Here is a 17,617-nt window from a genome sequence, read left to right as displayed (position 1 = left end):
TAATCCTTTTAGCATGGGCTACTAAACAAACCCGTGAGGCAAACTGCAGGGGAACATAACAAAAGCATACAAACAGATGTAATTGGTCCATTCTGAGATCTACGTACATTCCTTCAGTGAAAACGTTGATCTGTGGTGGATTCACAGCTACATTTTGTTCACATTTTGTTATGTTCCAATGTCTCTTCTATAAACAACTGTCTGTAAACATCTGGGAAGTGAGGAGACCAGTTTTAGGAGAGAAATGTTGTCCCATTGTTGTCTGATGCAGGATTCTAGTTGCTCAACAGTCCTGGGCTTTTGTTACCAGATACTGTTTATGATGTGCCAAATGTTTTCTATTGGTGAAAGGTCTGGACTGCAGGCAGGCCAGTCAGCACCCAGACTCTTCTCCTGCGAAGCCACGCTGTTGTGATGGATGCAGTATGTGTCTTGAGCTGCCGACGCCATAGGCAGTAATGCAACCACCATATCATCAGAAATGCAGGCTTTTGAACTGTCGGCTGATAACAAGCCAGAAGGACCCTCTCCTCTTTAGTCCGCAGGACAGGATGCCCATGTTTTCCAAAAAGAATTTCCAATTTGGATTAATTTGACCACAGAACAGTTTTCCATTTGGCCTCAGACCATTTTAAATAACCTCTGGCCCAGAGAGCACGATGGTGTTCCTGGGTTGTGTTTACACATGGCTTCTTCTTTGCATGGTGCAGCTTTAACTTTAACGGGTTTGGCACAGTGAACTGTGTTCACAGACTGTGATTTCTGCAAGTTTTTTGTTATGTTTTTAACCTTCGTGTTTAAACCTGTTTTTAAGGCAGTGCCACCTGAGGGTCGGAAGATCACGCGCATCCAGTTTTGACCTTCGGCCTTGTCCCTTCCGCAGAGATTCCTCCTGATTCTCAGAATCTATTGATAATATTATATACTGTAGATGGTGGGATCTTAAAAGTCTTTGCAATTTTACGTCGAGTAACATTTTTCTAAAATTGTTTCCCAATTTATGACTACTTTCCAACCACGAGCTATAGTTTATCTCCCTTGACTGTACCATCTTTTGATCACGCACCAGACTGTAAAAGGAATTTTCCTCAATTAAAACTGTCCCCAGAAAACCAGAAATTGTCAGGGAAGTACCAGATATGACCAGCAAGTTTTCTCCCAGCAGTTTGGAATAGTTGTCAGATGGCAACTCTGGTGCTGATTAGCCAAACAATATGATCAGTACAATGTCTCGCGCCCGCCCTTGGTTAACATCATGACTCTGTACTTTGACATGCAGTGATTTTTCTTGTTTTATAACGCGTATCTGGCTAAAGCCAACCATAGACATAGAGTCTGTGAAAATATTTGGGACAGACTTTGTGGGTGGCCTCAGCTGGTCATCAGTCATCTGTGTCCACAAAATGATTTAAACTTGGCAGGAATGAAACTCTGACCTCAACATGCTGTAAGTCCCCAGTGTTTGTTGCAGGACAAGTTACTATAAATCAGTAACACAACTGGCCAAACTGGTAGAATTGCATTGGAAAGGGAAATGAAAGGGTGTCGCATTAAATTTCTTTACAGTTGCGATCAAGCATCTTCAGTTTTCCATGAGGTAACAGGCGTTGGTTGGTGCTCAGCTGAAGCAGTCCTGTACCTCACTGTGAAAAAAATGCCTGTAGGTTCTCACGAATTAAGTACAGTAGTCGTTTGAAGCTTCAGGACAAAAGCCTCCTCGCTACTATACCTATTTAAACACACGTGTTGTGGAGGTGGATTGTCCATCAGTATATGTGGTCCTGTCAGGGCAGCTGTCATTGTGGTCCACATCGGTCCCCTCAGTGCTGTTACTCCTGCTCTCTGCTCTGGGCCAGAGTCAGTTCAGTTCATTTACAGGAAACGTACAGGAGCAAACAAAAGGTCTCACACTGGAACTGTCTAGACCCAAATCAAATGCAGAGGACTCTGCAACAAGTTGACATTTCTGTCATCTGTCAAAAACCAACAACTGAGAAGTCTTTGTCTTAATGAAGAAAAACCATCATCAGTTAATCACAAATTCTAAAATACATGGTTCCATTAAAGTCTAACAATTTCCTGAGCACAACACACTGAAACATTCATCATTACGCTAACTAGTCTTTTCTGTGTTTTCAGTCTCAGCAACACAGACAGAAATCTGCCTCTGAATTTGGCCCAGACAAAGTGACGTTCTACTAATGCTTCTGCATCACAAGTGGAAAGAACAAATACTGTTCAGTCCACACGTAGAAAGTAGAAATATTAAGTTATAATATTTCCATCTGGGAAAATGCCTTTTGTTAAACGCCCCAAAGATTGTGATCCTCCCACAGACTTCTCTTATTTGTCTGAAGGGGCTATTTTTTTTTTTTCCTTTGTATTCAGGGCAGCGAACCTAAGAAGCAGCTGGGTTGTTCCAAGTCAGATGTTTACACCAGATCTGTTGATGAGACACCACCCAATACATATTTACACAGAGAGAAGACACCTTGACAGTGTTTTGCCTTTTTTAAATGTGTGTTACTTGCATGCATGGGATAATTTTCAGCCTGGAACAACGAGCAGTAAACATCTGGCTGCAATGGACTCTTTTAGTGAACACTTCCCTAATTGCATATACAAGGACATCTTTTCTCCCAAGACAAGCTATTATAACTGTAATCCCAACTCTGTAGGTAATTGGTTCACCGTGCATGTGAGGTTTTAATGCTAAGCAGAAGAGAAATTCACTCGGATACAGACGAGGGATGAGGTTCACAGCTAAATGGTCTCTTTTTTTTTTTTTTTTTTTTTTTTTTTTTTTGGGGTTGTGAGAGCAAGCACTGCAATTAAGAGGAACCCTTTAATTGGAGTCTGCATGTTCACAAGTAACACAAATCCTAGCAGCCCAAACTTGTTAACGAACACGTTTCCATGTGCTGATGCAGCTTTAGCTATTAGGTTGGTTTCACTTGTTAATGATCTTGTGGGGAATTTGGGTGAGAGCAGAGAAATGCTGAAAAGAAACATTTGAATCGAGAAAGACTTCAGACACCTTTAGAACCACGAGGGTGACGGTGTGCATAAACTTTTGAGCAGTCTATGGCTTCATCGGGGCAAAACATTGCAGACATTTAGAGCTTCTTGGCAGAGAGATGCCAGTACTTGAGAAAACCCAAAGAATATACAGTAGTTTTCTCTCCAGGAGGTGAAATGGGGCAGTGGTAGACGTGTGGCTTTCAGCCCAGAAACACCTCCGTGCTTACATCCATATTTTCTTTAACATCAGTGGAATCAATGTAAGCTTGGGGCCTATAAGCATCAGAAACACCTGTGCACACGCTCATAAATATGTGCTCGGAGCATTTTTCTCAGACTATCATCTCTACAGATTATTTGAGTGTTTTTTCTAATTGGAGAACCATGTGGCGACAAGCGGCGCCTGGCAGCTAAACTGGATGTTCATATGATGCAATACATTTTTCATTTAGTTGTTTTAGCAGGAAGTGCTAATCTCGCACAGCATCGTGTTGTGTGTTTTATCATTAGGGATAAGGTGCCAACGGTGGAATGCACCTCATCTTTTCCAGCTGCTAATTGAAACCACCTGCTGCACATGCGGCAAAAACAAAGTGTCTCTATCAGGAAAACGAATGCGTCGGCCTGGTGGCTCGGTGGAAGAGCATTAACCACCAAGGGCAACCTGTGTGTGTGTGTGTGTGTGTGTGTGTGTATAGGATGAGATAAATTTAATCACATGTAAAGCAAAAAGAAATATTCGGTTTTGTGATACAGCCCTCGTCCTTATTATCCTGTTACATAAGAAATGTTAAATGAAAAACAGTTTGATCTGTGCACATGAAATTAGATTTGAAAGTATGAGATAATTGTAAATTTTTTAATGAAGCAGGCATCACCTGTGGAAACATATGACATGACGTCACGGAGGGACCTCCACATAAAGTACCTAAAACTGCTTGCTTTACAAGCTAACCTGACTTTTAGCAGAGTGCAACGCTGCAAAATGTGACATTCATCATGTTTTGGACCATATTTTTTTTTCCCCCTCATAGCTGCAGCCAAGCACAGGATGAATGGACAGTGTCTGGCTGCTGCTGCTGCTGCTACTGAATCCTCCTCTGACTGACTGTTCCCTTACGTCCAGCTTTACCTTTTTTACTCTTCAAATTCCAAGCAAACAGGACACATTATGATAATTTAACCTAATAATTGCCTGGCAGACTACAGTGTATATAGTGGCATGCATTTCAAGTGTATTTAAAAAACAAAACAAAACAAAAACTCGCTCGGAGGTCAAACGTTTGGCATTTTACACTAAGACCACTGCAAGCCAACAACACCTGCAGACAATAATTACATCCACACTGCAGCAGTAAATCTAAAGATAAATGGGATTGGAAATGCAGCCTGACAACACTGGCATCTCTTGCATCTTGGTATTTTCTGATCCGGCAGCTTCAGCACCTGTACGACCTGCCAGGTTCTTCTAAAGTAACATGGGCAGAAAGGAAATGTTGAATTGGAGCTAATAGATAGTTTGCACTATAGTCGGGTTATATTCCCAGTGCTTAAATGTTCATGGGTAACGCAAGTCAGGATTAAAAAATTTTTTATTTTTTTATTTTATTGATACATTGTAAATGAATATAGGACCCCAACCCCCCAGTCTGTTTTTCAGTCTAACTCTATTTCAAGCAAATTTTCCACTTCTAAAAAAAACAGCGTGTACTTGTAGTTCATGTCCCTGCCAGTCACTGTGAGACTAAGAATAATGGCCCCCTTACTTGTTTTCAGTAGAAGGACCACCTCTTTGTTAGCGTCGCGTTTGGATTTCAGCTTTAAAAACCCCAGAAGCACTTCTTTAAATGGACTTGGGGGAGGTATTGCTGCTCTACTATCATCCCACCCTCAGAGAGCAGCGTGGCCTATGAACCCACCACACACACCCCGTCTTTGTGAAGAAGCTTCATAATGCATCAGACCCCTGCTCCAAAAAAAAGATGAAGGCTGGGGAGTTCATGTCAATCACAGGGAAGGGGGTGAAGGGAGAGAAGAGCAAAGAAAGCGAGGAGGGGACAAGTTGCAATTCCAAGTCCTTTCGGGAAGTCAAACAATTGGAATAAGCTGTTCTGTCAGTAAGGGCACAGATTTGGTCTGTGTGGTCATTTAGGAGGATTGGGGCAAAGGAAAATGACTCTGGCTGTTATTCAGCGTCTGGAGCTCTATTTGCAGCTTTTACTTTGGGGCTAAAAGCTGCACGATGGTGGTGACCAGGACATGATGTTTACAAGAGCCGGCTGATAATTGGTCTGTATTAGTTATCCAAGGACAAGCTGCACAAGCCATGTGTCCCCATGGTTGTCCTCCTCACACTGTGTTTCTCAGCTGCTCTCGTTGTTGTCTGGTGGTTAACAGAGGCCTACGGCGGTGCCGTATTCCTGGCCTTTGTGATAGGAAATGTGTGCACCAGATTACACTGCTTACCTAGTGTCTGTTTTTATTTTTAATCTTTTTTTTTATTATTATTATTGCTGAAGACTGACATGCCCTAAACCAGTTTGGCTTCTACTTCCCCCTCAGAATCTAACAAAACAATCTATTATCTTAGCATTAATTTTATTGAGTGTAACTTCCACCACATCTCTGAACATCTTTCAGCAGCACTGCAGTTTATTATAGCCACAAGCAGCTTAGGTTCTCACCATGGAAATTCCCTTTGGGAGGGAGGGGGGGGGGGAGCCCTCTGTCAGACTCAGAGCAAGGCACCGCTAGCAGATGGGGTTTTCTTTTTGATGTCGGCTGGGGCGGCTCTCCCTGCTTTTCTCATAGCCGTCAGCTAAGGAGCGATGGTGATGATCTGGTATCTCACTGACTCATACCAGCCAGACCTTGGACTGGACCCCTTTTTAATCTGCAGCCACCCACAGGCTGAACTCCCTCTGTTTCAGCCCCTCTTCTGTGTTTTCTTTGCATAGAAACGCCGCTCTGTTGCTTTTGTTTCCTCGTCTCTCTCATCGCAAGGAATGGTCTTTGTTTACCTCCAAATAGACACACTACTATGGAGATCGCAACCCCTCCACCTACAGGTTTGGATGTTGAGTAATCTTGGCAACCCACAAAATGTGTGTGGTTTTTTTATTTTATTTATTTATTTTTTTCATTTGTGATTTTGCCACAAACACCCACTAAAGAAATACAAGCTTTCCCCCACGATTATAAATGGATGATTCACCTATTTTCATTTAGTTGTCGTGGAAACTTGGTGAAAAGAAACTTCCTACCTGTGTCACATTTACTGATAACAAACTGTTCCAATGCAAATGACTTGGATGAGAGAAGCTGGAGTGTGCATTGCATGCTTCAGGTGTTGTTAGCAGTTTGACAGTTTCATTTTTCCTCTGTAATAAGGATTAAAACGCCCACGTTTTAAAATGACAAACTCTATTTCAACACTCCAGCAATTCACTCTGAAACTAATTTATCTCACAGAAGAATAAATGGAACATAAGTCATAGCGATTGTGAGGGGAGAAATGTTCTAGTTTATGCTGATTAGTGGCCTGTTTGCAGTTTGTGCTGCACTCTACTCTAAACCACAATGAGCAAAAAATGGAGGGATCAGGTTTTGCTGTGACTGAAAATATCAGATAATGTGACTCTAAATGTTAAAAAGGCATCAGCAGCATCAGTAGTACCACCTGACAACGCCGCAGGTTTTGCATGAGGTCAGCTTATCGCTGAAGCCGGCTCACAGCATCACTCGCATGCTGCAAAGGCTCCAATCTGTATGTGTGTGAGCTGTCGGAGACAAGGTCTGGACACCTCTTTATCTGTCCTGCCCTCTTCTGCATGGCGTGTGTGTGTGTGTGTGTTAGCCAGATTTCTTTTGGCACCACTACATAATGCTCTTTAGTCCATTTTCAAGTACGTAGAATCCAAGAGTCCTTAAAAGTGTAGATTTAGGTAATTTCAGGATTAGACCTCTTAAAGGTCTCCTCCCCTGAATAGTTCAGGGGAGTTCAAACTGGTCTAAATAGAAACTTTAAGTGAAGATGAGGGCAGTGGTTTACCGTCCTTGTTTCAAAATAACCACATTCCTAGGCAAATTTCACTCTTTCCTGTTTTCCTGACCTGCTCAGTGGGAACTAATTTTTGCCTTCTGTCCGTGAGACGAGGGCTGTACAGCAACACCTTAATTTCTTAAGCTGAATTTGTGCTCGATGCAGATGGTGTCCGCATTTACGTCACCTTTTGCCAGCACAAGGCCCCACGTGTCCTGATGAGTGCTGTTTTTTTTAAAAACTAGATTGTTTCTTCTCCTGCAACAGCCTCTTCTGTGGTGCTGTAGGCTCCTCCACAGCACCAACTATTGTGCCAGAGCAGCAACAACTACAGTGTTGTCACAGTCCAAGTGGAAACATTCATAGACATATTGGGAAAAAGGACCAAAAGTATTTTCTATATGCATAAATGGGACAACTTCACATACCTCCACGTCTTGTAAATGTGGCATAGGAAAGATGTCACTGGGATGACTTTGGATCATGGTTTTGCTTGAGAAGGTCCAGTTTGTACAATGGTACTGTCCAACAGCACAAGTGAGGGGCAGCAGTAGCTCAGTAGGTAGTGCCCATAGGAACCACTGACCATAGGGTCGGAGGTTTGCACTTGGCTCTCCCCGACCACATACTGAGGTGTCCCAGGGCAAGACACTGAACCCCGAACCCCAAACCCCCTCCCATCCCCAGCCATGCAGTAAAAGTAGGGAGAGATGCTTCAGGACACCCGGCGTAAAAAATGTGCCAAATCAACTTGCGGACAAACGAGCTGCTGTGGTGATCATTAACATGCGGAATAAGGTCGGGGACACGTTAAGATCCAACTACATGAGCTGGAAGTTGTAGTGAACATATTTTGCACTACTTTGGTTGCTAGGCTGGAACCAGTGGACAGTTTTCCTCAAAATGATGCATTTGGAATTGAAAGAGGTCTTTTGAACATGATGCTTTTTGGATTTTAGAAATGTGTAGAGACGCGACTATTTCACCTAAAGGATGTGTGGAATATCAAGTTCTATGCTGCCATTCGTCAGTTCTGTATGGTTCCCTGCACTGAAGTATGTTTTGAATAGTTTAAACTATAATTAAAAACACATGTCATCTCTCAGCTTTGATCCACTGATAACTTTGTCGCTGCGATACCAGAGGACATTTTGAACTTCTTGCTGCAACTCCCTGAGACCCATCTCCCCACAGGTCAAGGCCACCCAAGAAAAGATCTATAAATCATTGGTAAGGTGAACGACAACACAGCAGTGAGGAGGTGCAGGAGAAGCAGAGGAGGGAGGACTTAACTGGACCGTGTTAATTTGTATCTGGAGTTGTGATGTCTGAGGGGAGGGCGAGATTAGAAAGCAGTGGTCCACAGAGAGACTCAAGGAGTCGGGTTTCAGATTTGCTGGGGCCCCTGGAGTCCTGACTGCACTAAAGCTGCCTTTGTTTGACTGAGAACCAGAGTGAGCGAGGGGGAGAGAGGGAGGGAGGGAGGGAGGGAGGGAGAGAGGGAGGGAGAGAGGGAGGGAGAGAGCGAGCAACGGGAGGAGGAGAGTGAGGCTTTCAGTTTGGGATAAGTGAGCGAGCGGCAGTGGGCTTCACCGCTCTCTCTTCTATCACACATGAGCAGGGCAACTTTAGTTTGGATCTAAGCTCTCCATCCTGAAGATGACTTCACGGTAAATGAAAGGCACTGTGTTTTTCCAAAAGTTAATGTTGCAAGTCAGCTTTCAGTGACTTTCCTTACTTTTACTTCTGTTTTTGTGCAGTTTTGCTCCCTGGTTCTTTGGATTATTTCTACTAGTTCTCCAGGTCTGCTGCCATCGCTCCTATGCCTATCAGCTGCTGGACGGTATGTGCACAGTCTTTCCTGTTGATTACATGCTGCTGCTGAAAGTGTTCTCTGCTGTTTGTGAGCTTTTTGCTGGCTCAGGAGTTTTCACCTACTCAATGAGTTGAAGTGCTCTAGCGCTGGAAAGGAAAGAGTGACAGCGGGATATTAATTTTGAGAAATATGCTTAAGTGTTACAAGACAAGTGTGCTGCTTTGAAAAGGTCATATGACTGAAGTGATATATTAGGAAACTTGGACTTAATATTACTGTAATGGAAAAACAGATGCTTCAGAGAGACGAAGTAAGGTTTCATTCAACTCAGTAACCCAGACTTGCATTTGTCCCTGAAGTTATTCTAGAAATATCCTCCCTCATTGTTTCTCCTCCTCACAGCAAATCATGTCTCTTTACTCACATGTGATAAAGTGCCTTTTTTTGTTTTTGCATTAGACCCCAATTTGACAAGGTCCTACATCCCTTTAGGATGCTCAATGTTGGGTTGGACTCAGTCCAGACTACACACTACCAAAAACTCCTTATAATGGAAGTGTGGAGAGCAGAGCATGGCACTCACCAAACTTTTGGGAATCTTTTTAGATGAACTTCATGTCATTAGGAAGCACGACGTTAAGGCAGAGCTGCGAGCTTCTGTGCTGTTGTATGATGGGTTTAATTGTATCCTGACTGAACAGTTTCTCAAAGCCTCTGTGGTGCTTTGCTTTATCTGCAGACTCTTTGAAAGCTTTAATGTAGGTTTTTGTTTACCGTGAGTAATGGATCCGATGGGATGCTTTCAACATGTTCTTATTTAGTGCAGACTGCATTTTCAACTGCAATTGGAAACAGGCAAGACCTCACAACATGCATGTTGCAGTTAGTAGCATCGCATGATTAAGGAGGTGAGGATGATGATTTTTGTGTGTTTTGGAAAGTCCATTGTCAGGAAGCTTCACGGCCCATGTACCCTGTTGGTTTCTTCAGTGTGCTGGAATCCAGTTTGGCATTTGAATCTATGTGTGTAGATATCTTGACCTATGATCACCACAAAGACCTCCGTGTCACAAAAGCAGCATTGTGTGGTCCCGGACAAATAATTACAGGGTCTCTTTAGCTAATGTGGCCCCACGGGGCTTAATTGCCGGTCTGACATTTTGGCTGCTGGTGGTTTGAAGAAATGAGGAACAACTTTGCAATAAAACCCTGCCCCTAATTATCATGTCAAGTGAAATATGAGCTCATAGGGATGAGCTTAAAAGTTGAGACAGAAGTTGTAGAAATTCTTGTTTGTAAAAAAAGAAGAACTTGATGTTCAGTTTGTGTGAGAGGTGAGTGTAGTTGGGTTAATGTCTGATTTAAAAGTGTTATTTAATCATCCAGTTTCATTTACTGTAGATGCTGCAGAGGCTGGCTGAGCCAGAGGCTCCACTCTCAGGCTATTTGTGCTTTTGCCATATTCATAAACCTCTGCCATGATTCAGTTTTTCAGACGGGGGGGAAAAAGTGTGTGTTTGGGTGTGCGTGCACAGATGCTGGCTCCCTCGTCAGAGAGGGCACCAGGGACAAATATTTCCATGTTGTAAATATTCTCAAACAGAGTTGTATCCTTGGCAACGTTCACATTTCTGTGCATGATTGTTGAAACAAAGCCGATACAATCCATTTCCCTAAAGTGTGAAATAGTGGCATGCTGCAAAATCCATAGACTAGGAAAAAGTCCAGTTCAGCAGAAGGCCACGTGGGGGTTGATTATAGCTATATGAATGCATATTCTGCGCATGACTGTAGTAACAAACTAAATAAAAATAAATGTATCAAAGGACAGACAGCAAAAAAAATACAACAGTCAAAGCTGCAGTCAAATACCAAATAACTGAACTAACCAATGACCAGCATGTGAAAGAATACTTTGACCTGTTTATGTCATTAGAAACAGTTACTAACAATAATGTGGTTAAGTGTTTAGTGGGGTGGGGGGGAGATTTCTTTGACTCAGCAGTTAACACTTGATTAAAACGATGTCCTTTTGTGTGTGTACACTTGAACATGGTAGTATTGTGCGCAGGTGCACGTACTGTGTACTGCACTCGTTAAGGACGCACATGCAAGCGTACAACTCCCTGTCTGCTGGACACATGGTAATTATACAAACATGTTGATGATTTTTAAGGTGTGAGAGGAACAAAGTGAGTGCTGTTGGGGACGAGATGTTGTGGCTGTGATGATGATGTGAGAGTCCTGAGAGATCAGGGAATTATATGAAGAGTGTTGGTAAAAGTTTACTGTGGCTATTTTAAACCTAAACCAACCTAATATGTAGCTTTTTTTTTTTTTTTTTTTTGGTTTCTTTAGACATATGCTCCAAAACTCGTGTTGTTGTGGAGAGGTGCCGTCGACGCTTCGTATGAAGTCAGACTCTAGTAAAAGTGTTTGAGTGAGGGTTGCCCTTCTGACCAGTCGGAAGAATTTCAGCGATTTCTCCAAACACATAGAGAAGCGTTGAGTTGCTTTAACTTACTATTTGTGAATACTGTGACCTTCATTTGATGGCAAACAGTGGGTCAAGAGAGCGAGTAGGACATGGACCAAAAGAGTGCAGCCAAACTAACCACAGATGCTGCAGTTTTGTGACGTGGGCTTCAATTAAGCCATTAAGTTTCATCACTAAAAGCTTTTGCTGCACGCGTGGGGGCGATCAACTTTTGGAGTTGTAGCTAACCACTCACTCCTGCAGGGATGAAGCAAAGTCAGGTTATTATTGATCATATATATGAAGTATTGCATGTTTCAAGTTTCACTCAAGTCAATCATTGTGTTGAATATGGCTGCAAACTCCACCAGCTATATTACATACAAATATTAGCAGTGTAACGGGCCGGCTGTTATGATTTTTATGTTATGATGATATGATTTTTTTTTCAAAAATGCAGACAGTCGCCAATATGGCTGCTGCTGTCGTAGCCTTGCACTTTTTAGTTGGAAGTTTGCAACATTTCTGTTCCCAAATTCTGGAAATTATTAGTATTAATATCAGTTCTGAGCGTGACGAGGGTTTTCCTCATGCATCCAAACAAAAGCTGCAGAGAAAATTGACCCATTAGTGCAGGTGGCAGTTATTCAAAAAGAGAACAGATGCAGAATTTCTAGCTTCTTCTCAAAGTCTGCTGTTTTTTCATTTTATTAATCCAAATTCCACAGTAAATGCAACTGAACATAGGAAGCTGACACCTTTTTTTTGAGGCAGTACACAAGTCCTTCCTCGTCCATTTGTTCTCGACTCTGAGCTAATGAGACAGTGGTTTGGCTTCGGTCTTGATGTAGGTCAGCAGGCTCGCAGCCCTGCACAGAGGTAACAGGGCAGGTTTTGATTAGAAGTGCAATTAGAGCTCGAGCACAGTAAGATAGTCGGCCCTGTCCAACAATGATTTCATGAATGAGCAAGAAATGACACACGCAGCACTGGAGTCTCGTAAAAGTGGGTTCCTGTAAGTGAATATTCATTTCCACCCACCATGTGAGGACACACACACACACACATATACACACACACACATATATACACACACACACGACAGCCAACATATCCAGTTTAGATTAAGGTTACATGATTGTAGCCAGTGCTTTCCAAGAAAGCCCCTACATGCTGGGCTCTGGTGGGGATTAAAGAAGTATTAATTATTGTTAAGATACTTAAGGTAGAATTGGGCAGATGTTTCTTTGAATATACAGATCTGCAAATGGATGTGCAGATGTGCAAGTGTGCTGTGTGACAGAATACATTTTTTTTTTTCTCACTGCTGTTTTATCGGGTAATTATATAAAAGTTTACACTTGATGCTCACATGAAAACTAATCCCCTGTTGAATAGAAAACCATAACTAATCAGTTTTCCATGTATTACATTGACATTTATTTTTATTTTTGCTTCATCTTGTACAGTGATGGTGCAGTTTCACAGTTTGACTCTGGTGGGAAGTAAAAATCGATTCACCTAAGACTTGTAACGCATGTCTACTACAATTTTTAACAGACCGGCAACCATTTAACATTTTGCACAACAATCACTTCTAAAATGCGGCGGCCGAACGTTTCTCCACTGCTGCAGATGCAATAGCTGAACACCTTTAAAAAAGGAAAAAGTTGACATTATCCATCACTTGGCCAAGCTGTTGTTAAAAACCCTTTAAATGAACACAACTGTGCATTAAAAACCTTACGGTGATTTCTGGGTAATATTTTCTAGAAACGTCACAAAGCTGAGAGTCTGGTCACATAGTTTTCCTATGGTTGAAGTTTTCCTTTAAGGAGGAAATGTAGCGCTAATGCTACCCCGGTTTGGGTAAAAGTCTAGCAACATGTCAGAGCTCAGTGCCAAGCTGAGGGTCTCAGTATTACACAGGGTCTCAGCATGGATGGGCGGTTTCCATAGATGCGGTCACAGAATTACCCCGCTCCTGATTATTGGCATCATCATCATCATCATAACTATGTCCCGTACTGTCAGACTGTCCCAATAACATCTTTAGAAACAATCTCTTTGCCAAATGTGAGCAGTGAAGCTTTCAAAGCTAAAATGGCCGTTTGTCATTGACACTTTAAGCGAGCTCAAAAACAAAGTGTGTGTTGTGCATGTGTTTCTGCATCGCAGATTATTCTTGTTTACTTCTACCAAGTGCCAAATTTGGCCCACTTTGACAGATCTTCATCTGGCTCCTAATTACTTTTGTTCAATTGTAATTAATGCAGCTTGTTGTTTTTGAGGGTTTCTTTTGTAGTTAACTCCTTTTGAAGAGGAGTTGGGATAAACTGATTTAAAAAAAAAAAAAAAAAAAGGAAACCCGTGACAAAGATTTGATTTTACGAGACTATGGATTCTGCTGACAGAACTTTTTTTTTTTTTTTTTTTTTTTTAAGGCTGCATCAGTGTCTGAGCCTCAAATGAAAACCCTAAACCAAAAACATGTGTGTTAATCTGGAGGGTAAACAGGAAAAGCTAAATGTGTCCTGGACAAAACAAGCCACTATTGTGAGCCGTGGACACAGCGTGAGCACAAACACTGTTGGATGAGACTGATGACGGTGAAACCAGAGAACAAACACAGGATGTGTTAAGTATAGGAAGGATTCAGCGTGAGAGGACAAGGGTGTCACTTTGAAGTCCGTCTTTCGTAGCTGCTTTAATAATTACTGCTTTTGCTCACTGGGTAAAAGCTAACAAGCTGATTTGTAATGTGAACGAAATCGAGTAAATACTAGATTTCTTCCACGAAATCTCATTAATCTGACCGTACATAAATATCAGTCGTCATCCATCAAAATCAAAGCGTTGGCCATCAAAGAGCTTCTTGTTTTTGGTCTTTTTTTTCCACATGCTGAACACTGTATTTGATGTGGTCAACTGTTGTCTTTCCTCACTCTTCACTGGATGATGCAGATCAAAGAGACGGTCTTGGATTTATCATGAGATAATGGACCCCTAGGCATAAATACAGTTGTCGTGTGTGTCTGCTTAGTTTTTGTTTTGTTTTTTTAATGAAGAAGATAGAGGTTCCACGTTGCCGACGTCCTACATAAAACCTACGAGCGGCTGAGAATAGGAGAAGAGTCAGCTTGGCAGCTTCTTTCTTGTGGCAACCTCAAAGTAAATGGTTTGTATCTTCCTCCAGATTTTAGACCTTTTCATTGAGACCTGTTGGTCTTGAAACAGTTGGTGCACACACTGACCACATCCTGATGATGTCTTCCGATGCTTTGGACTCTTAGCCATCCCTACTAGCAGGTACATGCTTCTCATTAAGATTTGAACTGTACTGATGCCGGTGTTTGCACCGGTACTTTAATGGAACTCTTATCCAGCTTGTCATCAGTCACTTTACTGATGGAAAATTTAAAAGCACCATCGACATTGTTTTATTTTCTGATGTGTACTCTACATAAATTCACATTGCTGAAACAGCAGCAGTAGTGGGGGAGTGGGTTGGTTCAATGCAGCTGCAAAAATAAAGTGCATTTATAAATTCAGTCTGACCTGAGATCAGAGCACTGTGCAGTGTCAGATTTGAATTAGAACAGTATGACGCATTGTTACTGAATTTCCAAACAGTTCTGAGTTCAGACTGAACTTTTAAACTCGCCCATAATCTTCAGCTGGCTAATGGTTACTTTTTAATCTTTAGTATGTGAGCTCAAGGCTGGTAGTTTGACAAACCTGAGCTACGAGAAATTACCTACAAGCAAGCATTAAAAAACTGAATTTCTCCACCCCTGTTGTGGACTTTATCATGCAGCCCAGCGCCTGAGATCGAGCAACCGGTCAGTGTGTAGACTCATTCCAGGGGAGGCAAACATCCCTAATTCAGTGTGTAGTATTTACTACCAGCTTGTTTTTTTAATGCTGGAAGATAAAAGCAGGTGTCGGAGTTGCAATGTGTGTGTTACTGCCAGGTTGCGTAAAGTGGAAGTGGGAAAGGAAAAATGCCGTTTATGGATAAAATACTACAGACTTATCACAAATGGGAAAAGACAATACAAACGTGAAGTTTGTCACAGTCATGTGTATGGTGTGCAGCCCAAAAATGAGTTTGTGCAAACTGACTGATGCATGAAACAAACCTCCAGTTTACTTTTCTGGCACATGCACAAATGTGCGTTATGTAATGTTCAACATTCTCGACATTTATTTATTTTTGTTTGTTTTTACGATAAAACGTTTCCGTCAAATACAACAACTGACAAAGTAGCACCTCTTCTCACTGTCGCTACTGTCATGTTTTCTCTAAAATATGACCCCTGCACTCTTTGTTTGCCATCAGAGAATCTTAGAAATGCATCAAATGCTTTTTCCCATAGAGTGACGCTGACTCTTGCACCACTGAAGCCCAGTGGGCTAAAAACTTGGAATTTCTAACCCTCTGGAAAATGTCTGTCAGGGTGGAAAGAGAGGAGCAACAAGCAGGTGACTGTTCAGCTGTGTGGAGACCACATACAGAGACAGAGGACATGGCCTGTCATACAGCAAGGGAGCATGTGAGTGTCTAATGAGGTCATGGAGTGCAGTGCAGCGGTGTGTAGGTGTCCATAATTAACGATGGTCCTTGTTAAATCACAAATGCTAATGAATTTTAGTGTGTGTGTTAGAGGAGATCTTTTCTAATGACAGAGCAGTCATCAGTGAGAACAGATTTATGAAAGGCTTCCTTTTTTCCGTCTTTCGCTCTGAAATATTGTCTTCACGCTCCTTTGCTCTGCGCTCGTTTGATCCGTCTGCCCCCTGTGAACTTGGACGCCCGTGTTGAAAATAAGGATGTTTTGATGACGGACTAATTGCTACTCAACTCGGCACTGAAGCCTTTTACTAAACTCAAACTAGTCTCCATTAAAACACTTCAAGCATGAACCGGAAGGTCAACGACAAGCTGCGTCTTTTCTGTGAACATCAGTGATTTTTTTAAATTTACAACTAGTACGTCTTTTGTCTCTGACCATGTTGTGCAGAAACCTCCAGATGATGATTTGAAATAGTTTATTTTTTATTAAAACTGGGTCAAATAAACTTCCACTCCACTGTCCAGTCTGCAAGGCCACCTGCTTGCCTGATTAGTCGCTTGCGTGATGTCAATTCTTCTTGAAAACATCACTGGAATTGAAACTGCAGCTGGAGGCGGAGGAATGGGGGAGGTTTGTATTTAGATGGCTGCAAACTGAGTGGGGGGGGGGGGGAAATCGAAATTCATTCCCTGAGGAGCATTTTTTTGTTTCCCAGTGGGGGGTTTGATTAGAGGTGGTGTTTATGGTCGTGTGTTTGTGTGCGAGCTCAGCTGGGCTGCAGCTGTGTTGGTCTTGAGCACATTGTCTACTCACTCCCTGAAAGTCCCAACAGAAATCTAATTAATGGTTTGGTCTCAATTTTGCCACACTGTTTCAGGCCCACCGTCAAGTAAACTCCAGCAAACATCCGTCTCGCTACTGTTGCTTGGTTTCTTTGTTTTGTGAGAAGTCTTTCATTTTAGCACCTTTTTCAATTCCTTTCTTATTTGATCCTTAATTTCCTTCGGCTATTAAATGGCTACGTGTCTCTTACGCTGATGATAGATGCAGGAAGTTGCCGTGTGACAGTCGGACAGCTTTTACCTGGGTTTGCGTTCGGCACTCTGGTGCTGTCTTTGCGGTTTGCCTTTAATTGGCACCACCCGTGATTATGCTTGTGCGTGTGGGAGATTCCAAAACCCTAAGTGGCACCTTTCAATCAAAAAAGGTGAAAACCCATTGCTGGAAAAAGTGCTTTCCCTTTCATTAGCTAAAGCTGCATTACTGTTGCTATTCCTACAGTCTACAGGCAGCAGGACAGACTGACGATGCTGACTAGTGAAGTGAAATGATGCTAAATGCTAAAGATGCAACTTTGACGATTTGCTCTTTGTGCGTGGTCTCAATAACAAGCAAATGAAGGAGATGAGATGAAAACAAAAAGCCGCATTAAATCATAACAGGAACATACCACTCAGACGTGTTCTTCACTGTTGTACAGAGCCTTTATTTTGTATGCATTTAACATTTGGTAGATGCCCAGTTTAAAATGAAAAGCAGGTTTGCCCAGAAACAATCGGCCGAGTCGATTACTTTGAAATCCGCTTATTTAAGCTTTAAAGCTTTGTGAATTCTCTTGCCTCTTGTTGCTTGACGTTTCTTCAGGCAGCGGTGGCAGAGTTGAGGAGAGGACCCCAAACCATGTG

General features: G+C 42.2%; 1 protein-coding gene across 5 annotated transcripts in view; it reads left to right on the top strand.

Moving 5' to 3' along the window:
• The first annotated feature begins 8,598 nt into the window (after positions 1 to 8,598).
• The window catches only part of LOC137104536 (collagen alpha-1(XVIII) chain-like), a 47,414-nt gene continuing 38,395 nt past the window's right edge, over positions 8,599 to 17,617 (top strand). For all 5 annotated transcript variants that reach the window (XM_067485859.1, XM_067485857.1, XM_067485858.1 and 2 more), the window contains exons 1-2: positions 8,599 to 8,733; positions 8,824 to 8,906. In XM_067485859.1, coding sequence (XP_067341960.1) covers positions 8,723 to 8,733; positions 8,824 to 8,906 — 94 coding nt within the window. In that variant the 5' untranslated portion in view covers positions 8,599 to 8,722. The remainder of the gene's footprint in view (positions 8,734 to 8,823; positions 8,907 to 17,617) is intronic.

The sequence above is a fragment of the Channa argus genome, chromosome 19 (genome assembly GCF_033026475.1).
Source record: "Channa argus isolate prfri chromosome 19, Channa argus male v1.0, whole genome shotgun sequence".
Classification (NCBI taxonomy): Eukaryota; Metazoa; Chordata; class Actinopteri; order Anabantiformes; family Channidae; genus Channa; species Channa argus.
The sequence above is the reverse complement of the archived record's forward strand: the minus strand, read 5'-3'. Positions and strand labels throughout refer to the sequence as shown.